Source organism: Channa argus, chromosome 13 (assembly GCF_033026475.1).
Source record: "Channa argus isolate prfri chromosome 13, Channa argus male v1.0, whole genome shotgun sequence".
In the NCBI taxonomy this organism is placed as follows: Eukaryota; Metazoa; Chordata; class Actinopteri; order Anabantiformes; family Channidae; genus Channa; species Channa argus.
The window spans coordinates 22,247,814-22,273,445 of record NC_090209.1 but is presented as its reverse complement, the minus strand read 5'-3'; the positions used below and the strand labels follow the sequence as shown (position 1 = coordinate 22,273,445).

Here is a 25,632-nt window from a genome sequence, read left to right as displayed (position 1 = left end):
ATATATAAACTAAGAACAGCTCTGATGTTTTGTTTTTAGATTCTGTATATCTTTCTGCACCTTTATTCTACAAAGGTTTCGAACAAAAGTTTTCTAACAAGACACAATCAACCCATCTCCTCCTGGCTCAAAAAATCTTTACTGCGATGACATGCTGCCCTCTGATGATCACAGACGATATGACACGTTCTACCTTCGTTTCCAAAACTTACATCTGAGCTTTTCCTACTTCATTATTCATGTATTTACAGTAGCCAGTCATTTTTATTACCATGTTTTATTTGAGAAAAAAAAAAAAGAGTCAAATGGTTTCCAAAAGTAAAAGAAAAAGAAATTATTTTTCACACAATCCTTAAAGTTACATATTATGAGTAGGTTACACAAAACAATACAAAATGAGCCACATACAACACACTGTCCATGCAGAGAAAGATAAAACATAAAACACATTATATTTTTACAGTTATAACTAATTGTTCGGGTGGGATGAGGTAAAAAGTCTAAAAATAATGTCCAATACCTTTCTAGACATTTATTTTATTTTAGGTTTTTTCTCAGAGCTTTATGGTGTTTTTGACCTTTACAGTGTGTGTGTGTGTGTGTGTGTGTGTGTGTGTGTGTGTGTGTGTGTGTGTGTGTGTGTGTGTGTGTGTGTGTATTTAAAACTAACACTCGGTTGTGCCAACACACCATCCTACATGGCCGTTTTACTGGGGTTAGCAGGGTCAAAGGTCATGATCTCCATGTGAATAAGACCTGATTGGATAAAAAAAAAAGCACAGCAACATTAAAGAAACGTGTGTGGACAATAGAAAATGACAAAGAGTCAATTCTGGTACTACATAATTTTTAATATAAATCGTACTTACTCTTCCACTCCCCAACATCGAGCTCCAGGTTCTCGAACGAGTCGTCATAAGGCGGAGAGTCGGGCTCGCACTCTGGGTCATGATATTCAGCCAGGAGGGGGTGGGACAGCCCCTGCTTAGCTGTCAGCCTTTTCTCTGGATCCAGCAGCAACATCCCCTCCAGCAGCTCCAAAGCTGGAAGCATCAGGGCAGAAAACTAAGTTCTCGGTTTCTCAGTCAAACTGCTATTTCTGGCTTTCGAAGGGAAATTTCAACACCTTTTGTGTCGGCAGAGACAAAAAAGAAATATTGTTCCCAGTAATCTAGTTTCAGTTCTAGTTTTTTAAATAAATAAAAAAAAAAAAACAAGAATTCCAAGACATTAAGTAACTGCGAGGAGTTGAATTTTTGTTACAGTGGTATTTCACAATAAAGATTTTTAAGGAAACTGAGGGAAAAGCCTGCGCTCAACACACCATTTTTTTCCATGGATGGAAACACTTCCCTGAAGTTCTTCTTCTTTTGCGGAGGAAGACTTTGTACATATGACTGTGCCTGGAAAAGAGGTAGCGATTACATTTTATTCCAAACTAAGCCTTTACAACACAGAAAGAACATTTACAACAAAAAGCAAGAATACGTTCAATAAAGCATGTGATTTGCCACTGATATTTGGAAATGTAGACCGGGTTTAGAATTTTGGCTTTAATGGTGGAATATGAAAACAATAAGAAAGGAGACAAAACTCACATCTTTACTTTGCATTCTCTGAATCAGGGAGGGGCTTGGTGTCCCTGTCAGATTGAGGATCTTCTTCAGCTGATCAATACCTGAACAAGCTGGTTAAGGAATATCTCATGCATAGTGGGTTTATGTTGCACACTTTGCAAACTTTGTTGCAAAGTAAACTTTTGGCTATGGACCCAGCAGATTCTTGGATTTTCAGCATGAACGCAAAAGAATGGGAACACGGCCGTAGACTCAACAAAGAAACTATGCTTTAGTTAGATGACAGCTAACACCACTAGCATGCTAACTGCTATAGTATCTACATTCAAGGGAAAGATCCAGTTACATCACTGCTCGCCGAAGCTCCATCACAGTTACAGCTACATAATCAACATGATGAGTTTTGTTCTTCAAATACTGCATGTCCAATGTTTGAATGGCAAATCAGAACTGCCAAAGGTCTCAGCAGCTGCCTGAAAATGTCGACATGAGGATTTTCTTCAAATTATTTATTTTTTTTAAAAGCTACAAATACAAATAAGTTTCTGCACGACCATCCAACACAATGCAATTATGAGGATACTGTCATGTCCTGGGAAAAGCACCTGGCCAGTAATCATCTCAGCCAGAATGCAGGCGGCTGACCAGACATCCACTGTCAGGCAGGGGAAAAAAAGATCATTTATAAAAAACGTACTTTGCTGTAGTATATTGCAATATTCTGTAATGCATCTAATAAGCGGAATATTTGTATTAATATTATTACCTGTCTGGCTGTAGTGCATCCAGTTGAATATGATCTCAGGGGCTCTGTACCAGCGTGTCACAACATAACCAGTCATTTCACTCTCTGTTTGTCTCGCCAGGCCAAAATCCAGGATCTGATAGTTACGTTTAGATTTCAAGTCATTTGTTGTATGATAACTGATAACTTGCAGTTACTGTCTAAAAGATTTTTTTTTAAAAAGTAATGTATGTAAAAAGCTGACATTAATCATCAGCTTACCTTTAATTCACAGTTCTCATTCACAGCAAGGTTACTGGGCTTCAGATCCTAAAATCAAACTACATGCATTTAGCACAAGGCCTGTAAAGACTTTCAAGACGTTTATGTTATTTTATGTTTTTTCTCAGAGCTTCACAGTGTTTTTGACCTTTACTGTGTGTGTGTGTGTGTGTGTGTGTGTGTGTGTGTGTGTGTGTGTGTGTGTGTGTGTGTGTGTGTAAAGACTGAGTAATTAAATCAGTATTTTTAAAAGATTAAAACATGTCTGTATGCAAGCTTATCATAAATGCTGGAAGCAGAGGGAAACAGGCTCCATGTAAAGGTATCAAATGCAGAACTAACATCAACTACTTACAGTTGGGGTTAACAAGCAGAAACAGGCTACAGTCTCTAATGTGCATGTATAGATCCTGTCCCCATTAGGACCTGCACAACAACAGGGTTCACAAATCCCCAGAAGCTTAACAAGCCCCTAAAGTCACGTTTCTAATGTTTATATGAAGGCCAGCTGCTGTCCATTACCTCCGTCCCCCATTCACTGTTAACATTACGTGGATGTCCAAAAGCCCCAAGTCCCACTAATCATTACTCAAATCAGAAATCACACTAGTGACCTGTTTTTCCCCAGTTTTTGCAATTGCACCGGTGTGACAACAACTAACTCCAAGTGGGTGGTGGATCCAGCTACAAGTAAACAACACACACCTGTCGGCTGCGGCGACAGGTGTGTAAATCATACCCACCCGATGAATGATCCCCGCAGAATGAATATACTGCAAAGAAGGAGAACATGCGTTTACACACACAGTTTAAATATGCAACACATACAATTATGTTTGATTAGCAGAGCAGACAAATCCCACAGGCGTATGGTTTTTCTCTGGATGGCGTGTTCCGCACACACGGCGAAGCTTACAGCTGATTGCGGGGGATGTGTTTTGTGTACTTTCCAGCTCACGGAGCAAAGACTGGGGGGGGGGGGGGGGGGGAACCATGTCAGGATCAAAGAGGTTTGCGGTTCAATTCAAAGACAATGGGTCGTTTATTAGACGTTGGTGTCCTTTTCCAGGTTCAAATGGGCTTGTTCGTTCATTTCGATGAAGCTTTCTTGGTTGCACATTGACTAGCAATAAAGTTCAGAGGCACCAATAAGGGCGAAGCAGCCACCATCCACATTACGCATTCTTTCCTTGAATGTCATTTACAGTCTGTAATCTGAAAGCGTAGTGTTTAATATGCTGGTACGACTTGAGGGCGTCACCACATTGCTCTGCCAAGCTCCTTTTTTAAATTTTCTTTGAAGATAAATAAAATATGATCGGAAATATATTATATGCAGCCTGCACTTTAATAGTAAGACTTTCCTCAGTCTGTTGTTGTCTGTTGTTGTTTAAACGGCCTACATACGAAGCAGCTGATCACATAAATCATAACTGGAGTCATTGTTTGTGGTCTTTGCCTTGTTTCTTTTTTGCAGTCCTGACTTTATTGAATATCGACAAGTTGGAGCGAGACGAGCTATAGCTTTGCAAAAAAAAAAAATAAAAAATCTCATTTTAGCGTTGGTAACTTAAGAAAAAACTTGGGACCTGATAACGTAGTGCTGGTTGTTTTTCTGCCTCGTAAACGTAGCGTGTTTGCCTTGTGGCAGTGGATAAGATTAAAATGGCCTTTGTGAAATTTGCTAAGCTAGTGAGGGCTTTTTATTTGTGCCAGAGGAAGGGAAGGTGTGTTAGAGCTTTTTCCTTGATGGAAAAACAAATTGGAGCAACTTAATATTTCTGAGCAGTCAACTTCAAAAACATTTGTTTATGATGCCGATAATTAGGTGAATTATAAGTAATATTGCAGAAATGCTAATTTCCTCTTTCAGCAATGTAGTTTGTTGCTTACACTTAATTTCGCTACACATTGTCCTAACTCGAAAAGTTTGACACAAACTGTTGCGTTTTTCTTTCTTTTTTTTTTTTGTCCAGCCAAAACATTAGATCCCTTCATTCATATGCTGGTCACGACACCCTAAAGCTTTGCAGAAATCTCTAGAAAAAAAAAAGTTTAGAGGAATTCTGTTATGATTTCCGTGGACAGAATATTGAGTGCTGTCCACGCTGTGTTGAAGGGAATTCCTTAACAATGCAGACGGCCAGGCAGGGTGGTTTTGACACCAGAGTACCTCTCTATCACACCTCAGGGCATTTTCTTTTGGGGAGACGGTGTCTCCAGTCTGACCTGAGAATATCTGCAGATTCCTAAGGAGGTGTTAAAGATAGTGAATGGAGAAAAAGTGTGTGGATTGTTCGGCATTTTGTCAGGGCAGCAAATCAGTAAAAAAAAAAAAAAAAAAAAAATGAATGGATGGATGTTTTTCCTCAACATCTGGCCAGTCTGTTGGAAAATTCTGTGACTAATTAATGATTTACGACAAGGTAATGAGGAAGTGGAACTTTTCCTAACACATTTCAGTATCAATTTCCCAATCACTGTTTACATACTACATGACACTGGACCATATCACATTCCTATCACATTCGTGCACATCAGCTGACATTTCCGGCTCAATTTATGATATGTTCAGTCTCTCGCAGAGGCCGATCTTCAACGGAATCATCAACATTAACCTCAAGCTTCATTGGCCGAGTGCATTACATTTTATTCCAACAAATTCTGCCGGATCAGTAAGTTTTGTAGCATGTTTGTTTGCTGACTAATACCTAAAGGGCTTTGCAGAGCATGGCGGAGCCCAAGAGATGGTTTTGAGCTTAATGTTGTAGCTTTAAGTATTTGGACTATTGCAGTTCTAAATCTCCAACTGCAAGCACATGCTAATGTTCTTCAGAAAGCTGAGCCTTTTCTAATTTTCTTGTCTACATTAAACATTGGGATGTTTCTTAGTATTTACAGTAAGTGCATAATCGTGCTGATGGCACCACATGAGCATGAAACAGACCAACGGAACAAAGCAGATAAATGCATACAGAAAACACTTACCTTGAGTCCTCTCATAAGCTGATAGAACAGGTATGTGATGATGCGATTGGTTAATCTCCGCTTCTTCATAATGTGGCCCAGATCCTGGGCTACGAAGGGCATTACCATATAACTGGAGATACAAGAAGAGCGAGAGAACAAGAAGTTAAAAGAAAGAAATAGATGAACAAACCTAAGTGCAAAGGCACAGTAAGGGGCATAAGAACGTTTTTTGCTATGAGAACAAAACCACACACACACCAACCAAAACAAGCACGACCAAGCCTGCTCTCACACATCCCCGGCTTCAACGTTTCGTACATGCACACGGGGTCTCAACAAGCTGTGACAAGCAACAGAGGAATGTGAATCCTGCTTGCCAACTCACAAGGTTTGGAATTTCTCCAGCATGGAGTCAGGTGTGAAGACGTCAAGGAGGCAGATCACCTGGAGGGAAGAACACATCAGAGATTTTGCGCAGCCATTAACTTTGAACATATCTGTATATTAATAAACAAATTTATTTTTCAAGAGGTAAAATGTTAACGACTCTAAGACTCTAAGACTTACGTTGCGTTGCAGGTATTGCACGCTCAATTTTTAGGTTCACTGTCATGATCAATTCAGCACAGACACATTTCCCTTTAATTTTTTTTTTTAATAATATTTAAGCTTTTTGGATTTTAAACTCTGGGGCTGATTAACCAAGTAAACCCTCCTGGATAGATTACAGTATATAATAATTTGTACTTCGTCTGTAAAATACAGAACAATCAAGGCTCCAACACCCTCAGCTTGTCCGAGAGCACTGAGGAGATTAGGAGCTTTTGTTAAAGGGTCGACAGACGGTGCTTATCCCGTTTTTGAAAAAAAAAAAAAAGTAGAAAATGCAACAAGATCATGAGCTTCATTTAAAGCATTCAGCAGATACTTTGTGGCTTAGCTCACAAAGACTGTTTGTGTCCAACCCCTGGCTACAAAGAAACTCCATAGTTCATCTCTGCCCACTGTCTGCCTGTACTTACATTCTCATGCTGTATGTAACGGAGCAGCCTGAGTTCCCTGTAGGCTCGCTTGGCGTGGATGAGAGACTGGAACGGCCGATACAGCTTCTTGATGGCCACCTTCTCCTTCGTCTTCTGGTCAATGGCGGAGCTGAATGGGAATAAGACGCCAGCGTTGAAGACAGGACACGGGCAGGCTACAAATGATTTTCACCATCAGTCAATCTACAGAACATAGATTTGGTTAACTGAAGAATCTCTAAAGGGACAGAAAATAGTCCAACATTCACAAAAAAATTTCCCAGAACCCATTGATAGGTTTTTTAACCTTTTTATCACCCAAATATCTTCCCTTTTAAAATTACAAAACAGGAAAAACTCACTAGCTGCCAAACAGATGAACAGGTTAAATATTTTTTTTTCATCCCATTATGTAGATTATGTAGGAAATGGTTTTTCTTACAGCTGTTACTGGCAGTTTATTCAGATTTAGATCTGAATATTATATATATATTTGGGTGGTGGTGATATTATCTTTTGGGGACTCGGGTCAGTGTCAAATTCATTTAAAGTAGCCAAAAAAATTCAAATTACATAAATCAAGAAAGTGTTCACGTTTCTTCTCACATACGTAAATTCATTCTGAGATATCTAGACATGACCCCGTGAAACCTTTCGACCAAATCTCAATTCAACCCCTGGATCTATAATGAAAAAATGAACAAAATGAACAAAAGATGAGCAGAAACCTGTGACATTAAACATTCAGAGATTAGCGGCCCAAACCACCCTGTGCTTTGACCAAATGATATCAGCAGTAATCTCGTCTGTCAGTGGGTATCATTGAGGAAGGGTGGGATACTCTGTGCTGCTGAAGGAGATTCCTGTCCTATCGGGGGACCTGCATTGACTTGCTGACTTGCCTGAGGCACACAATAGTGCTGCTGTTAGCAGATGTCAGCAGTGCAGGCCCCTGGGACTGCATGGAGAAAAGTCTTGGAGTGGAATGCGCACTTGTGGTGCATCACCTTTGACCATTTAGAGACATGAAAAGTCGCTATCTTATCACAGCGTGACCATGTTTACTAATGGTGCTACTGTTACTACTGCTGCCACGATCATGTTATGGGGGCTGGTTAATTGTAGAATGTATTACTTGAACCACAAAGGAAAGTTTTCATATTAGGGGCAGATTAATCCAAGGAATGAGGGATGACAAACAGTACTTTTTGTGTTTATTTATGACAGACAGGCTTCACTCATCAACGGACTAAAATGGATGAATCCTGCGCCCCCCGCGCTGCGTAAACTCACCAAACTGTCCCGTACGCTCCGGAGCCGATCGACTGCAGCGCCGTGTACCGCTGCGGGACGTCCCACGTCGTTTTCTGTATCTCCAGCCTGTGAAAACCCGGTCTGACGGGGGAGTCCTTCAGCGGAGACTCCATGGTGCTGTTCTGTTTCCTGTTCCAGTCGTTGCAGAGCTGTAGTCAGGAAACGCGTGTCATTAATGGCTTTCTACCTGGCAGGTGAGCGAGATCTGGCTGCAAAGGTAAGAGGAGGGCAAGGAAACGCCCCCTGCTCCTCCACTGCCCCCCCCCCCTCTCCCCCCGCACGGGGAGTTGACATTCCTACAGAAAGCGGACAATATAAGCTGCCATAAACATTCTTACACGTCTGACATGTCCAGTGTTAAATAACCTTCTGTGACTTCCTCCTTTGTTACTAACTTTCAGGAATGAGCAGAATTTCCATTTTTTTAAGCCTCGTGTTACTATTTCTTTTTTTGCTTCTGTTTCCCTACAGTATGATAAAACAAACCATCTACCATACAGTGAAAAAAAAACTGGAAATATACAAAACTATTTCTTTTGTGGCACAAAGAGTCATTCACTAGATGAACAACAAACGGTTGTAAATCCACCTTCAGAAAGCCATGAAGACTTAGTTGGGAATTGGGAGGAGCAGTGCAGCAGTAAAAAGCCTGTTTTGCAGCAGGAGTCTGTGAAAGCCCAGACAGAAGTAGTTGTGAAACATGTCTCACACTGTATAATTTTAGAGACACAAGGTATCAAATGTGTTATTGAGCTTTTGAAGAGGATCTGGGGGGTTTCTAGGCCCCCAAACAACAGTGTTATAAATACATCGAATTAACTGAAAAATGGATCATGGATTTAAGGTTTAAAATCAGAACTGAGGGACGACCCTTGGTCATACAGTCTTTGCAAATGGGTCGACAGTTTTTTGGGGGGTTTTTTTTGGTTTGTTTACTTTGTCTACTTTATCTCCTGAGGCAACCTGATAACCAGTGACACTTTGTGTCAAAAAGGAAGACAAACAAACGGAGGTGCTATATGGGCCACGGAACAGGTGGATTTGCCTGGCACTACCTGTCTTGTCACAAACGGATCTCAACTTAAAAATCAATCTTGTTCCGTTTAGTTTTGGTGACACTGGAATTGTGGAAATTCAATTATATAGGTCACAGAGTGGTGTTGTGCTGTGTGTCAGACTGAGAGGTGTTTTTATCACAAGAAGGGACCAGACTTAAAACATAATACATAATCAATTACAAAAATCCAGGATTTAAACTGTTACTTCACTAAAAGCACAAGATTGTTAGCTCCAAAAATGCTACAAGTACCAAAAGGAAAAATACTCTTCATGCAAAATGGCTCATTTGATATCCGCGACGATTATGTTATTGGATCATATTTACGGATGCACTAATGTCTTCATCGCTTTAATGTTGAGGGTGGTAAAGATGGAGCCTATCGTAAAGACCTCTAACACTGTTTTTGTGATAACATGAATCTAATATTCATAATTTAAATAGCTTTGTGGATTTGACTTCAGGAATTAGTAAATACCTAATAATATACTGTATTTTGACCGATTAATACGGTTCTGAAAAGTAAGTATAGTCATGAAATAAATGTGTGTGATATTTAAAATGTAAAGAACTCACTGACAGGGCCTATCGGGCAAGGGGCTCATGGGCTAGATCCAAGTCTTCAAAATTGTTGTGTGCAAAAACCACGGGAACATTCAAACTGACTCAAAAACAATGACCAACAACATAAAATTAGCTATAAAGGGGACAGAATTACTAAAAGCTTAGGGTGTAAATGTAAATTCAGGCTTTTAAACTTCCCTCTGGCTTCCTCATATTAAAGTTATTCTTTGCTTCTAGCTTTAAAACTTGGATCATCACCGTAAGGAGTCTGTCATCATTAGTATTTCAGGTGATGTCGTGTGGGGGAGCTCTGTAAAAGCAGGCTGACCATGATTACAAATACCATAGTGTGAGCAACAAGATGACACAATCTGAACTGAAGGTCATCTGAAGGTGACCTCAGCTACAGGTAGAGAGATATTTTAATAAAGTTAGAAGAAATTATAATGGTACACCTACCCAAACTAAATCCAAAAGAAGCAAGTTCAATATCAGTGAAGGCGTCCTTTAAGCAAACATGGGTTAAACGGGGGCAGTGGTGACCTTGGAGACGTGAGTGTGTAACCAGAGGGTGGCTGGATAAAACCTGGGTGGGACCAGTGACAAAGAAGAGCTTGTCATTTCCCTCATCAACACAACCATATAAAATGTTTATTGACTGTAGCTACTACGTTCATCACTGCAAACAAGTGGCTAATACATTTCTTTATTATGTTGTATACTAAGTATTTAAATCTGTACTGTAACTTGTAATTAAAGATGTTAAATGAACAGTGAGTGAGTAAAAAGTGCAACTTATAATTTTGCACTAAAATAAAATTTAAACATACACGTGCCTCAAAACTGTACTTAAGTATAGTATCTGGGTAAATCTAAATAGTTATATGCCACATCATGTACCCAGACTGTTATGCTGTATGATTATGATCACAGTTAAGTGGCAAGGACACTTGAACGCAGCAGTGAGCACAGACCAGCAGGGGGCAGAAACGGGTCATTACAGGCCCAGACAGAGAGGCGCGTCCTCCTCGTTTGCTCATTGTTCTTTTGTACCATGAGGGACTACGAAGCCAGAGTTAGTGATTCACATAGAACATGTTTTCAGCTGTTTGCCACATTAGAACAAAGTGATTATCCATGACACAGATAGTTGCTATTTGATGGCATCATTTGCTGCATAGGGGGTAAAAATAAATAAAAATAAAAATCATGACCTTGGTTTGGTAATTAAAACTAAATGTCTTGATCATCAGGATTGTAGCTTGTATAATTACATACACCGTAAATACTGGATGAGTAAATCATATTCACATTGTAGGCCTGCAATTTAGAATGCATTTGATGAAACTGTTTGACCTAAGAAATTCAATCAGCAGACACATTTTCAAGTGTAAGTCTGAAGAACGACCATCAGTAACATCAGCAACATTTAGTTGCGTATTTAAACAATAATCCTGTTTATTTTCATGTTTCCACAAATCCAGAGTGTCGGTGATGGATTGAATGAGCAACACGCTGCATGAAGTTACAGTCGAGAGTCAAGTTTAAAGGAAACAGAACGACGTCCGGGAAGCGTTTTCAGAATAAAACCCGTTTTGGTTTCTGCTTCTTGGAGTCACAGAAATCACTTAAATAATAAAGTAATACATAAATAAAAACGCTGTGTTTCCAGGATTACGTTAGTACTGAAGAGGGTTTTGTATTTGGAAACAGTTCGAGAGACTCTTGAGTGAATCTCTCAGTAAGAAAGGGACCAACTGTTCAACGGGCTTATGCAATGTCTTATACAAGACGGCTGGAAGCTGCATATGTATGTCTTTCACTTTATATGGGTTTTTGTGTAAAAACAGCATCATTTTAAACTACGCGATAAAACGTGCACGTGGATAGGAATCAATGCATCGCTTGCTTTGTAGGTTATTGTGGTGCTTTATTTTGAAGGCGAAGGCCTCCTATTTCCTGTCTCGCCGCGTCTGCCTCGGGTTATTTCTCCAGCTGTCACCGCCGCTCCGTCCGTTGTTGAAGCCTCCTCTCAGTTGCACAGACCAGTTCGTCCGGAGCGTCCCAAGCAGCAGAGACCGGATCCGGCGCGGAGGCGAACACCCTTTCTGGACTCGGACTTCGCATCCGCTTTTAGAAGAGTCAACTTTGTTTGAGGGAAAATGAGCAGTATGTTAAAGTAGAGCCGGACCCCATCAGGCACTTTGTTCTCGTTACCGTGGATGTGGAGGCTGGGCTGCACTCAGCCCCATGGACGCCTGACTCAACCACTCTACTGACCTGTCAGGTGAGTTCAAGGCCCCTGGTTTATTAAAAAAAAATTTGAGGGGGGAAATATAGACACGTGGACAAACAATGGGTTCATTTCAGGCAGAGAAAAAAGTTTTCTCAGACAACCCAGAGATTCCATTCATAATTCAGTTACCATTGCAGTGTGATGTTCTGCTTTTAGACAGGTGCCTAAAATCTAAGAGCAACCAATACACTGAATATTTACAATATTTATAGAGCCCTCATTATGTATTAGTATTCTGTAAAATGTAAACATGGCAGTCACTAGGATGGATATACTTTACAGTACCTTGAGACTATAGTGGGCACTGGGCTTCAGGCCACACACACACACACACCATGCACACTCTCTTTTGTCAGCTGATACAGGAATGTGTGTGTGTGCCAAATGTCTCGCTCACCTGCTGGCATTCTGCAGGACATACACAGCTGCCTATTTATTGCCTCATTTAGTAAACAGGGACGATCTGCTTTGACCCGTGCGCTTCGAACTTGACACAAGTTGTGGTGATGTGCCTATGTTTGTCACCAGTGGGACAGTGATACGCGAAAAGGAAGTAGCTTCATCATTTAAAATAATGATGTTGGACAAAGTGTCGTAACCCGTTTTGCCTCTTTCTAGATTTTGCATATAGAACAGTCCAGTTGCTTCAGTCATACTCAGTAGGGACTGTGTATATGAGACTCATGTGATGATGCCCCTCACTTTGTGCTGCACCTGCTGATCGGTGGTAGTATCCTGAGCCTGCTGAATCCTCGCTGTGTTGAGTGTGTGTTCATGATTTTGTGAAAATGACTAAAAAAGGAAGATGGTGCTTAGCCCAGCAGCTGTTTCCACTCTGGTGTAACAGCTGTCATATTTTATCTTGAGAAGCCGCTCCGAAATTGACCACATATCACTTTCCTTCCAAACACCTCAATGCTGTGATCATCTCGGCATCAGCAGTGTTGTGGTGACTGGAGGTTTATTCGAGGAGGGTGTAAAGTTGTTAAAAAGCATGTCAGACACACCCTTTCTCAATGTTCTTGTGGTTTTATAGCACAGTCTTGAACCTCAGTTTACTTCTTTTCTCACTTGCCCAGGGTCCCAGCATCGAGGCCTTTTTGAATAGCTGGCCATCTGCTTGCTAAGGGTCTGTTCCAGAGATATGATATCACATTACCCACACTTGACATTGGGGGATGAATGAACGTGTGCATGGTTAGGGCATCACCAAAAAGTGTAGAGTAGCGTATAAATAAAAAAAACTTTAAGTCACATTAGCTTATACTATTGTGTAAAATCATTTAAAGGGGAGCTCTGGTCATTTTTGAAATGAAACCTATTGTCTACGATCATCAGAGAGTAGCTAAAAGCAGCACACATCGTTCTACTTGTGCTTGGTTAGTTGTCCGCCTGCAGTCTGGCTTAGCTTGTCAGCGCCATAGACCCCCTCTGTTGTCGAAAAACTATTACAGACTCATCAGCCAGACACACCTCTCCACTGGGTGAGACACTCCTTCATTCTAAAACGCATGGTTTCACAAAAATATTGTTGGAACTGATGTAAATGATATGACAAGGAAAGGCCAATTCTGAGCAAGTGGTGCAACTTCTGGTAAAAAAAAAAAAACCCACAAAAACACGTGGACTACGTTTAGGGATAAGAAAACGTGTCACCCAGTGAAGGGGTGTGTCTGGCTTATGTGTTAGTAGTGTTTCGACAACAATGGGGCTCAGATGAACAAGCAACGGCAACAAGTTTATTGTACTCCAGCAGTATGCATTGCAGTAACTACTCTAATCCTGCAATATGCAGTGCACACCCACCCAAAAAAGGAATTTGTGAAAGATAAATCCGTTATTTAAATGCATGTATTGAATGTGCTTTATTCCTTAAAAGGAACTTTCATTTATATTTGAACTGACTGAATGTTAATTTTTTTCAATCCATTTTACTCGGTTGATGCATTCAGACATATTCTTGACTTGTCTGATCTTGCCTTTTAGAACATTTTGCCAATTTCCGGGCTCCTTACAACCCCAGATTTTTTTCTTCTGTTGGAGCAATAAAACAATTTTGCAGGGCTGTTGCCATATCTCCATGCAGAGCTTTTCAAATTAAACAGTAGGGTGATTATTCTCATTAGGTGGCATACAGGAAGTGGTTGGTTTATCATCCGGACCTCAAACCTCTCAGAAACACACGGAGGAATGGGTCGAAGGCCACTTCAGCTGCAGCTGGTCATTGAAAAGCGATGCTTCACAGCTGAAACGACCCCAGAACGATAAAAGTAAAACTGCCAGGCATGTAAGGGGCAAGGATGTAATGATTTATGGGTGTCAAATGTCAGGCACTGTACGTTTTAAGTCCTTTGCCTTTCAACGGTGTGAGATCTGGAAATGAGTGGAAACAATAAAGAGAGACGAGTGTTAAGGCTTATGAAATGAGACGCCAAGTGAACCCTCCTTCGTGGACTTTCTCGTCTGTCACAAAACTGGAAAAAAAAAAAATGTCTGGGATTTGTCGTGATTAATTGCTGAGTCTTGATATGGTCTTGTCTCGTTGATAAACGACCGCTGGTGACTTGTTGGAACAGTCTGGTATGATTTCATTATACTTGTTTGTGTAACCCACATATCAGGCAGGAAGACAGTCTGAAAAGAAATCATGTTGTGTAAAGATCTTAGGTGTGCAAGTGTATGAGCTAGAGAAACTGTGCATGTCAGATTTTGAAGATTGTCTTTTGGGCGTTCCCCATATCAGTCACTGCAACAGCTGGTGGTCCCTCATGGTACATTCTTGTGTGTCTCTGTGTGTGTGTGTGTGTCTGTGTGTATGTCTGTGTTTGGGCTGTGTTTGTCTTGTACTTGGGTGTGGGAGTGGAGATTCTGCAGAGAACATTTGCTGGGGCACCACTGTGGCCACAGGCATCCCATGGACGATAAGGAAAATGAACAGCATTGTGTAATTCCTAAAGCCCATGTATTATTTTCCTCTCTGACATCAAGCTACTTCATTTATTATTTTTACAGGCATAGTCAAAATTGTTCAAGTTGGTTGACCCTGGTTCAGAAATTCTCGCTATCTGCCGGGTAGATTGAATCCCAGGGCCTCACTAAGCTCTCGAGGGAATTTGGCTGACGGTCATATTGGCAGCCTGATAAATACTTCTTTTCATTAGCAGAAGCTTCTATCCACTGTACTTAAATGGCAATCCGCCTCATCCTCTCATCCTATAGACCATACGTACACACTTTTAAACAGAAGTGGAGAATGAGTTGGAAATGACATCATTGCAGACAAAACATTCACATAATACGCCCTCATGAGACCAGATTCATATCTTTGGATCCACCATAATGGTACAACGTAGTTTCTGATGTACAGCTAACTGTACATATGAGTATGAATTCAACCTGAACTTATGGTACAATTTATAAAAAAAAAAAAATAATCTGTTAAAGTAGCACATTGATGGTGGTGCCCGGTTAACACACAGCATTATACAGTAGATCAGGGTTTGTTCGTGGGCATAGTTGTTTTTTGCCCGGCCCGCATTTGGCAGTGTTCATGGCTTTGAAGCTGTTGACAGAATTCTTTCCGGGACTCATTGTGGTTGGTCTATCTGCACTGCTGGTCTTGTTGTCTACTGCCAAAGTGAAAGTTAAATTACCTGGAGCAGCAAAACGGACACCACTGCAACAGGATATTTCTTTTTGATAGTTTAGGAAAAGAAACGGAAATGGTTGGGATAGTTTTTTTCTGTTTTTGAAAGTTATCGTTGCAGACAAAGATGGTGGACTGCATGAAGTAGTTATTTATGAAGTTGTTATTTGAGCAAAAGCTGGACTTTGAAGAGAAAGTTCATCAGGGTGAGGCAGTAAGGTCTAGGTATTAGTTAGGACACACCTTTGGTCAAGGTGATAAGTCCCAGAGATGTTCCCGAAACAATAACTGGTGGGAAAAATGTCTCCTTCCAGCCTGAAATCAGGTTTCAGATATTAACCAAAAAATTTCAGGCCCTTTGAGAAGCTTTTGACTCTAAGAAGTACAATTCTGTTGAACCATGTTCTGACATTACAGGTTCAGGGAGTTTCTTGCGAAAGCAGACTAATTGCAGCCTCATCCCAAGTTACACATAATACATTTAATTTCATCAACACGAGTGGTCACTGTTTGAATGCTATACACGAGTAGCTGATACGACAGTATGGACAAGATCAACCCTCACTAATTAATCCTTTTGTAAAACCTAATCTTCTTACATTAGATCAGAGGAAGGCAGGCCATATAGAGCCCAGAGGGTGTGGTTGTTATTGTTCTGAGGCAGCCCTCACCCCAGAACAGTTGTGTATGTGCCATGCCACCGGCGCTTGGCTTCAACCGCAGCCCTTGTCCCCTTACCCAGCTCCCTGGAGAGCCTCAGCCCTGCCTCTAGACAAAACGCTAAACCCCAGCTGCCTTTTCCTATATCACTGCGCCAAGCCCCTTCCCGCTAAAGAATTCGAATAGATAGATGTTTATTTGGTGTAACCATGCGTGAGTAATTTCTACGTTGATGATCTCGTTGATGTTAAATGCTTCTGTGTTTCATACGTGATGTGCACATACAGATTCCACATTGAGAGTTCAGTGAAATGATGGTAATAAATCATGGGGGCTTAAACTTCCTCACTTTCTTGTACCAAATACTACAACCAGGGCTACGTGTTTTTATGCAGAAACACGACAACAATTCTTGTGTCAGGTACGTTCTGTCATAGTGATCAGGATATTTCATCGATGGCTGAACCAGCAGTATTAATTTTAAACATCTGTTCCTGTTCCGTCACCGTTTTACTTCTGTCTATATTTGATTCCTTGCTGCCGATGCTGCTGGACAGATACTGCATGTGTGTCCAATGGCCTGTACCCAGAAACAAACCTTCATTCCCCTAAGCTGTCTTCCTGATACCCAACCATAGACCCCTTGGACAGTTGCCTTTGGACCAAGCAGAGCTATGCAGGCTATCCAGCAGGCTCACAGGTGACGCATTCCCTTTCTTAAAGAAATGCCTCTGCAATTGCCTGCGGCATCTCTGGTGTGACCTTTGGCTTTTTTGGTACTAGCAACTGTTAATAATGGCCTAATAAATATTGTCCTGAAAATAACCCTCCCCCTTTCTCTCTCTCTCTCTCTCACACACACACACACACACACACACACACACACACAGCCATTGTAAGTTTTCAAGATTATTAATTACTTCTACTAACAATGAGAATCACTAGTAGTCAATGAACGTTCAATATCATTAGCACAACTGTCAAGATGTACCATCCTGGGAACTGATTGATCAAACAAACCCGTACGAACTGCTTTACTTCACTGTCAGTCGAGCTAATGGATTTGGGATTTCTTGTTTGTACACAGAAACCGCTGCAGAGGCTTTCTTTTGCTAAGTCAGCTTTCTTTTCCTCATTGAATGGCGAGGCTCACTGTCACACAGGAATTCATCTGATCATCAGGATTATCGGCAGCGAAGTGGATTTTCAGTTTAGCTCCCCCCCGGCTGATTAGATTTGATCCTATTTTAAAAAAATAAAACCATTATCTTTCTTTCGGTGCTACCTTCTGGTGTGGGACTTTTTCTTTTAATTTATAACAAATCTTCATGGACTTTTTGCAAGGTCTTCTCTTCGGATTTTCTCTCTTAAGATCAGATCACCCTGTAAAGTACTTTAGATTTTTATGCTGTTAGTCAAAGTAAAATCCTCTTAGGCCCCCTGCTGATTAATCAAAAACTGAGGGAAAGTAATGAAGTTGAAGATTAAACTAAAATTACTCCAGGGTTAGTTTGCCGGCCACCCAGGATGAAGTCCACTCTCTGTGTGTAGTGCAGATACAGTTTGCTGCTGGTTAATTTTGAAGCCCATCAAAACCATGTGCTGGTACTTTTTATTATGTCAATATCAATTCACTGAGGTACTATTATACTGCATTTGTATTTGTACTCTAAAACTATTGGAAGCAGGACCCAATATAACACTCACCAAATAGCTCAACAAAAAATATGTTAGGTTTTAAAACCAATCAATAGAGTGTCAGAGAATTAAATCACATAAAACTGATATCGCCCTTGAAAATACTTACCTGTAGTGCTGCGCCTACTGTACAGTGAGCACTTTAAGCTGAAATGCCTGGTCATACTAGAAAATATATGCCAAAATATAAATAATGATGCTACAGATAAGGAATAGTGGCAGCAAGATCACGTACAATAAGGCCCCAAGCACTTGCTATATGGTCTATGAACATCTTCTCATCTTTGAGCAGCAAGTGGATGAAGCCTTTGTTCACCCTACATTCACGTTCTGTAGGTGCCCAGTTCACCTTTCACCCATGTTCAATAAACGCCGCTGTATTAGTGTATTCATACTCAACACTGGGTATATGCCAGATAACAATTAACAGCGATTGACAACAATTGTCTGGTGTTTCTCTGGAAAGCAAATACAAAAACACTATTGATGACCTACTCTCTCAGCGACCCTTTGTTTAGCTATGTAGTTGGAACAGTCCTCACTGTCTAGATTTTCTCGTGTTGTGCTGTAAATGTTGGCCTTCCACTTACCGATAAACAGTAGCTGGGCAGGAAATGCTGATCTCATTCTATGTGAGATTTATCCGGAAGGTCGGTATTGAACCTGAAAAGTGGCTTTAAATTACCCTGTTCTCTAGCTCACAGGGAATGACAGATCTGCCAAAGTCTTCCAAGCCTTTGTGAGCTGCTGCTCACTCAGTGTTTTATTAGATAAGAGGAGAGGAATGGAGAAGGATACTGTTCTGTGCTGATTGGTATAATTTAGTAAAGGACCTTGGTACGTGGGCAGAGTGTAGTGGAGAAAAGGATGTTTTTTTGTGTCTGTTTGTTCCAAATGCAGCATCTGCAGCAGAGTGAGTAGGAAATAATTGACATTGGTTTATTTGAGCGGTCTGACCACGCAACAGTCGAAAGGCTACGCTCATTTCTGCTCATCACGGTTATCAGTTAACCACAATAAAAGCACATCTACGTATTCTTGCGTAGGTTAGTAGTGTATGTGTTGCACATTTTATTGAAAATTAATAAATGAAAAGATTTTGGTGAAGACTTATTAAGAGGCACTGACTTTAAATTATCTTTAATGGCAAGTAGAAGAATTAAATGAATGTTGGTGCCATTTAGTGGTTTTGCATAGTTGACTTTACCAGTACCACTAACAATTTTTTTCCTTACTGATTAGTGCTGATTATTTCTGTAACTGAGTAATTGTTTAGTCCATTTCAGCCACAAAAAACAGAACTAACAAACAGAAAAACAACACTGTGACATTTGAGAAGCCGGAACCAGAGAATATTTGGCACTTGCACTCAATCAACTAATGGATTAATCAAGATACCGATTGTATGTGGAGATCTTTTTGACAGGAAATGGATTCTTCATCGTGGCGCGCACAAATTGCAATGCAGTAATTAAAGCAGTAGTCATCACCAAAACTGCATACAACAAAATGCTTTCATCTTTTTATTTCGGCCGTGCATCATGACCATATTTGTAAAAGGTCTGATCTGCAATCAGTTGAAGTCATGTGTCTATCCATCAGTCCAACAGTCCATTATCCACTTTTAGCTCTGTGCTGTCGTCACTTACGCTTCAGGAAAATACCTGGTGCGCTACATGCTCCACTGTTTCCACCAACTAGCTGCTACAACAGCTGTGTCTGGAAACACAGCGGATGAGGCGATGACAGCAAAGCGAACAGCAGCAGACCGGTGATGTTACGATTGGAATTTATTAACATTTGAAAATCACAGCAGGGGATCACGAAATTCATTGGCACTGATCAGCGAACTTTACACTCAGGGCTCAGTTTAGATCTTCCTGACATAAGCTGAAAGAATGTCCTGTCCTGTCCTGCCCTGCCCTGCCAGACAGCGCCCAGAGTTTCTGTGTGTAGAGTGGGAGTATAGACTTTCACATTGGTTACAGCGCAGCTAACCACATGCTGAAAAAACAGGAGAGAGCGACACCAACACTTAACCAGAGCGTGTGTGTGTGACTCAGCTTGAAATTTGTGTTGCCATGGGAGTTGCTGGTTGGACAACAGCCACTTCACTGGAAAAAAAAATTAAATAAAATATGTGAGTGGTACCAAGTTCTCTAGTTTTACACTCGGGTAACGTCTTCATATCCACCAACTGGGAGAAATATTTCTTTATTTTAGCTTTCTGTGTTTCAGCAAAAGCAGAATAATGTAGATCAGTCTACGTCTTTAAAGGAAATGAAACAGATTCCGGGAACTTCACAATTCAATTGAAAGCTCATGAGATTCCATTGTTGGACTCGCTTTGAGACAATAAGTTTGAGCTTCAGTATAAAATAAATCATAAAGTTTGTTTCAAAAAACCCTGTCTTTTGCTCCACTTCAATCATATAGTGCTGATATTGCCTGGGAACCTTTCTACTTAGGAAGGACTCTTCTTAAAATTAGAAGCACATACTAGATAAACAAATGGTTTCAAGTCCACCAATGCCTCCCTTACATGAGGAGGGACACACTCATGCCATTGTTTTTAACTATTAATGGGTTGGTGATTTTTGTATTTTTTATTTATTTATTTATTTTTTTTGCTCACAAAACCTTCACCCAAAAGTAAAAAGAATATCTCAACTTTTAGTCTGTGGGAGTTTTGTTTATATCAGAGGAAACATTCCAAATGTGAGAAAATTGGTGAAAAAACAAGTGTTTGCCATTTTGTGTTACAGTATGAGACGATTCATACCAACTTTTTTACTGTAGCTTGAGAACAGGAAAACTGCAGGCCTGGCTCTTTCTAAAATAAACAGAATCCACTTGACACCACCTGTGTAGATGCTCCATTACTATTCCCTTCTATACAGATTGAGTAAATATATGACGTGAGTTTTAGAGGGACTGGTAAGTGGATTTTCTTACTTGGGGACAGATCGAGGCTGTGTCTCTCCAAGTTCACTGCCACAAGTTCCCCAGTTCACTAAACTTGACTGCACGTTGCCCTCGGTGAGAGCCAGATGGTAGCCGCTCACTCTGCGTCCGTCTCCAGGTGGGGTCCTCCCCCATTCTGTTGTTCTGGGTTTTGCACAAATGATACCTCCCACCAAGTGCAGCTCAGAAGCTAAACATTGAGCTTATTATTGTAATATCAAGCTTCCACATGAAAGTGGGTGACGGCGATATGAGAAACAGACCAGAAGTTGTTGTTTTTGGGTGTGTGAATGTGTGTGTGCGCTACAGGCTGTGTCCATTAGTTGAGCAGTTGGATCAAGTTTGTTTGTCCAGCTGCTGAATCACGGCCTACCAGGATCATGCACGGACGCACACGCTTTTGCACTTGGCTACAGTTGTTCCCATTGCTAAACAAACTTTAACTTTAACCCTCCACTAACCTGCTTAAAATCCTATCCAAATTCTAGTTTAAATCCAGGATTAACAGTCACTTTGCAAAAATGTCTAACTGGTTTTCACAAAGCCAGTTATCCTATACCCCCTCCACACACACAACGTGGCCTCCTGGCTTTATCTCCCGTTGAAATGGATTTTCCTCTCTACCTCTACTTACAGAGTCGTGCCTAGATAGGTCATGTCCGTCTGCTTCTCTCTCCTCCCTGTGACCCTCCCTCCTGTCATTCTTTGCATCTTTTCTTTTTCCGGGCTACACAGTTTGACCCCAGTTGCCCTTGACACATGCATTTCTATAGCTTTAGCCAATCAATAGAGGCTCCTGTGGCCCGGTGTCAGATGTTAGGTCCACTAATTGAAACCAACAACAACCCACGGTGACTCAGAATGAGCATTTCTGTGTGCATGTGTGCATTGGGATGATGAATGGGGAGGCTGGACGATCCACTACATTCACATGGTGATCCCCCAGTCATCAGTTATTGTTGAGACCTTAGTTTCTGCAAGATTAGCAAAAACAAATTGCACTGCAGTCAGCTGTGCGATGGTTAGATGAATGTGACTTTAGAATGATGTTTGCAGGAAATTCTAAAAGTAGCATGTCATTTAAAGGATAAAACTGGTGTTATTTTGCATTTTTCTCACTCAACAAGTCCCACAAGAAGATTAAAAAAAACAGCTAGTTAGTTTTTTATAGATTATACGTGTAATTGATGAGTGGTTTGCGGTTGTAGAACAGCCCTATTGATTTCTATGTCTGCGTTTCAGTTCAAACACAATGGGAAGCGAAGAATGATAAGTGTTATAAAATGTACCTCAAATAACAATAACACAGTCCAAAGTCCAAGGCGGAAATTGAACTCTTTTGAGCTTAAGATTTATAGCCCCATGCAGTTGGTTTGGACGTTTTTCGCCCTCAATGACGAGAAGAGAACCCTTTCAGGAAAAGGACTTTAACACACATTGGTTGGGTTGCTATGATGCATCAGCCAGCTGCACTTGTCAGTGCCAGTGCAAGCTGACAAAAGAGGAGGTTCATGGACAATAAAGAAAAAGAGCGTCTAGCCTTCAGCTTCTCTGTGACCAAGCAGGTGACAGCAGCACAGTGCAACTCCTGCTCTGCTAAATGCAAAAGTAAAAAGTGTAGGTCACACTTTATAGAGTGTTGATTACAAATGAATGAACAGATGGTTCTGCCTGTTAGCGTGTTTTCAGTGTCAGGACTCTCCCAAACTACTGGCAGGGTTAATTTCTGATCTTGAAATTAGGAGGGGGAAAAAAATGACCTGCTTGATTGTGTTGAGCATAGAAAAAATTTTTGGAGCTACTGTAATTAATCCCAAGCATCAGTCAGACTATTCTCATTAATAATGCATTTCTAAGCAGCAGTCCTGACATAGGGAGTGGATTCAGGCACCAGGCACCCTCGGAGCCAATCTGCCCCTGACTTTGGTGACAGCCAGCTACCAAGATAAATATGCTTTGCTCATAAACCAGTCATATGGTATCAAACAATAGAAAGAATATGTTTCATAGTCAATAACCTGTTGTACATTTTAAGGTTAATACTTGCCACTTAGTAATGTGGCCTCATAACAAAGTGAAAACACACTAAACACAAAAAGGATTAAATTCTTTGTCACATTAAACAAAATGTTAGATATTTTCCAGCTTTGAAAATCACTTTTTGTGTCTTTAATAAGCTGAACATTTTAAAGTTTGGACGTTGTTTCTAGCTAAAAGTATGCTGAAGTAGTTAAATCCCAGAAATGTACGGAAGAGAAGAATAATAATACTGTGAGCATTTACAAAATATTAAGATTTGAAGTGAGTGAAGGAAAAGAAAATAACTGCCTCAAAATATTAAAGCTGTAATACTAGTATGTACAGTATGGCACTGAGGGTGTGTATACCTAAGCATTATTTTGCAGTCCGTGTGGATCGGCTTGAGATTCTGTTTTCTGCCTCTTGCCGATCTGAGCACAGTGAAAACCACGAGGGCAGCCAGCAGCGTCTCTGTAGAGCTGCAGCAGTTTGGCTTTGATGGGGATGTTTTCTTCCACTGCGGCCTCTCTTAGGTGTTAGATCCAGTGAACTGAATCTAGCTTTTTTAAATTCAGTCTTTTGTTCACACGGGTTTTTGTTTCTTTTGGTCAAATTTGACATTTTTTTTTCTGTCCATTCCCATCCCGCTCTCCCCTTTCTTTCTTTTTTCTTTCTTCACACACACACATACACACAAACACCCTCCTTTGTATTTATTCTTTCCTTTCAGTCCCCCCCCCCCCCCCCCTTTTTTTTTTTTTCTTTTTACCAACCTCTCCCTTAGTTAAACCCTCAAGTTTGATCAATCATTGATGATCCCAGGTGTCCTGAGACCTCTGGGGAAATCTTGATTGGCTACCCAGCCCTTTTGTACACACACACACACACACACACACACACACACACACACACACACACACACACACACACACACATCTTCTGCAGCCCCCCCACCCACCCTTCACCCCTTCCTTGGTTTCCAAGATCAGAGGTAAACCTTAGTCCTCACCCACTCTCCTTTTGGGTTTCTTATCTTGCCCTCTCCACTCTGTCCCCACTGGATGCTGGAGAGCCAGCTTCAATTAAAGAAGCAGTGGGGCTCCCTAAGCCATTAGCCATATTAGTTTTGGGTCCATGCCTGTGCCCCTTCCCAAACAAAGACCTCTCAATCCTTCCTGGAGTAGTTTTATTGGCATTTCTCTAGATTTGGTGATTTGTAGCCACACACACTCACAGTTGACAGTGATCGCATGGATACATTGTGTGACACACTCCTGTCATATTTAATTTGGTTTAATATTTGGGGAAAGATAAGAAAAATGATTTCTATAGCAAAGTGGAGTGGTGCGCTCCAAAGTGAATTTTTACAAATAATACTACAGCTGATGCCCACAATACAATGAGATTGTTGGGCAGTGATGGACAAAGATGACAACTGTATGAAAAGAGTGAGTCCATGTGATTAATGATATCTTGAATCCTCTTGCCATGCCTTCCTGTGGGTATTAGTGGATGCTTAACCTTTGGCAATGAATTCTTTGTCCCCAGATCCCAATCACACACCTCAGACCTTCAACACAACCAGACTCCACTCATCAATCATCTTTGATTTTCTGCCAGAGATTCAGATAGTGGGCTAATGTCTGCAAGGATGCATTGTGTGTGTGTGTGTGTGTGTGCTTGTCTTACTCGCATGTAGGTCTGTGTGCTCCTGAACAAGATGGAGAGGGCACAGTCTATTAAGTATCTGACAATTGAAGACCTCCCACTCTAAAAGACCAGCTCAGATTGTCCTCTCTCCCACTCCCAGGAAGCTGGGGGGGTCAAAGGCGTGTCTCGGGGGGTGGTCGGTTGTCCATTTTCTTTCTAATGAAGCTGTCCGTCATACTGCTTGTTGACAGAAGGCCAAAATATCACTCCCACCTGCCTCCACTCCAAAACCACCCTTTAGGAGCTAAATGAGCTCAAGTCATTTTGGCTATAAAAGAGAGACAGGAAATTGGTCAAAATATTATGATTAGATCATTTAGCATCTGCAGGGCAGTTCATGTTCTACTGACCAATGTCATTTTTTCCACGTATACATCCTGCTACCAGCTCCATCAAAGAAAACAGTATAGAAATACTATTACTATCATAGTAGGGTAAAATAATACTTTTATGCTGCATGTGTCATATAGTAAGTGCTAATTGTGTTGTTTTCAAAATGAAAACGTCACAACCCTTTGGAAAAGAACTCAGGATGACCTTTTAAAACATCCTCTTTAATTTCCGGTGAAATTGTTTACATGTGCTTTGATAGGAATCTTTTTTTCCATTGATATAAAGGTCTACAAGTCTGAGTACTGCATTATTAATGTGGCTCCAATTGGTTATTAACCTGACAGTGGATTTGATTAATCTATAATTAGCCTGGTCAGTAAATTGAATGTCTTGTGACGTCCACAAAAATAATTTAGAACACAAGGGTATTTGATCTTCAACTATTTTTCTTTACCCATCAGGGCTGGATAGTGGTATGTTGGTCCACACTAAAACATCTGAACAGATAGATTAGTTGCCTTGAAATGTTGTACGTTCACGTTCCCCACTGGCTGAATTCCACTGACTTTGGTGATTCTTTTCATTTCAGGCCTTTTTGCCAGCATTTGACTTTTTAGAGGAAGCATCTATTACACGTAGGCCTACATTTTATTTTTGGTCCCTGGCACCCGAAGATACCCTAATGACTATGGTGTGCTCGACATTAAGTGGGAATCCTATTTTGTAGTCCCTTAGAACAATTCTATAAGCAATAATATTCTTAGAAATTATGCTATTATGCAACGAGAGATCAATG

At 40.8% G+C, this 25,632-nt stretch overlaps 2 protein-coding genes across 4 annotated transcripts in view; one reads left to right on the top strand and one right to left on the bottom strand.

Moving 5' to 3' along the window:
- Positions 1–585: 585 nt before the first annotated feature.
- On the bottom strand, positions 586–8,105 carry zgc:171775 (STKc_p38 domain-containing protein). 3 transcript variants are annotated; one of them, XM_067526869.1, is made up of 12 exons: positions 7,869–8,105; positions 6,576–6,705; positions 5,939–5,997; positions 5,572–5,683; positions 3,327–3,356; positions 2,584–2,631; positions 2,161–2,458; positions 1,599–1,678; positions 1,325–1,403; positions 870–1,043; positions 658–756; positions 586–623 (listed from the first exon to the last, which is right to left on the bottom strand). In XM_067526869.1, the coding sequence occupies exons 1-11, from the start codon at positions 8,000–8,002 to the stop codon at positions 695–697; spliced, it is 1,206 nt and encodes a 401-aa protein (XP_067382970.1). In that variant the 5' UTR covers positions 8,003–8,105; the 3' UTR covers positions 586–623; positions 658–694. The 3 variants fall into 3 exon arrangements, with proteins under 3 accessions (XP_067382970.1, XP_067382971.1, XP_067382969.1); XM_067526870.1 differs by having other exon boundaries at positions 586–756; positions 2,161–2,232; positions 2,344–2,458; positions 7,869–8,102; XM_067526868.1 differs by having other exon boundaries at positions 586–756.
- A 3,417-nt stretch (positions 8,106–11,522) lies between these two features.
- Positions 11,523–25,632, top strand: part of plxnb1a (plexin b1a) — a 49,475-nt gene continuing 35,365 nt past the window's right edge. Inside the window, exon 1 of the mRNA XM_067526751.1 lies at positions 11,523–11,797. The gene's annotated coding sequence lies outside the window, so the exon portion shown is untranslated. The remainder of the gene's footprint in view (positions 11,798–25,632) is intronic.

Coding starts and splice junctions, on each gene's coding strand:
- zgc:171775 (XM_067526868.1), bottom strand. CDS start 8,002: ATGGAGTCTCCGCTGAAGGACTCCCCCGTCAGACCGGGTTTTCACAGG. Junction 2,632..3,326: donor CTGCGGGGATCATTCATCGG/GTGGGTATGATT, acceptor GTTTGATTTTAG/GATCTGAAGCCCAGTAACCT. Junction 1,404..1,598: donor AGAGAATGCAAAGTAAAGAT/GTGAGTTTTGTC, acceptor CCTCTTTTCCAG/GCACAGTCATATGTACAAAG.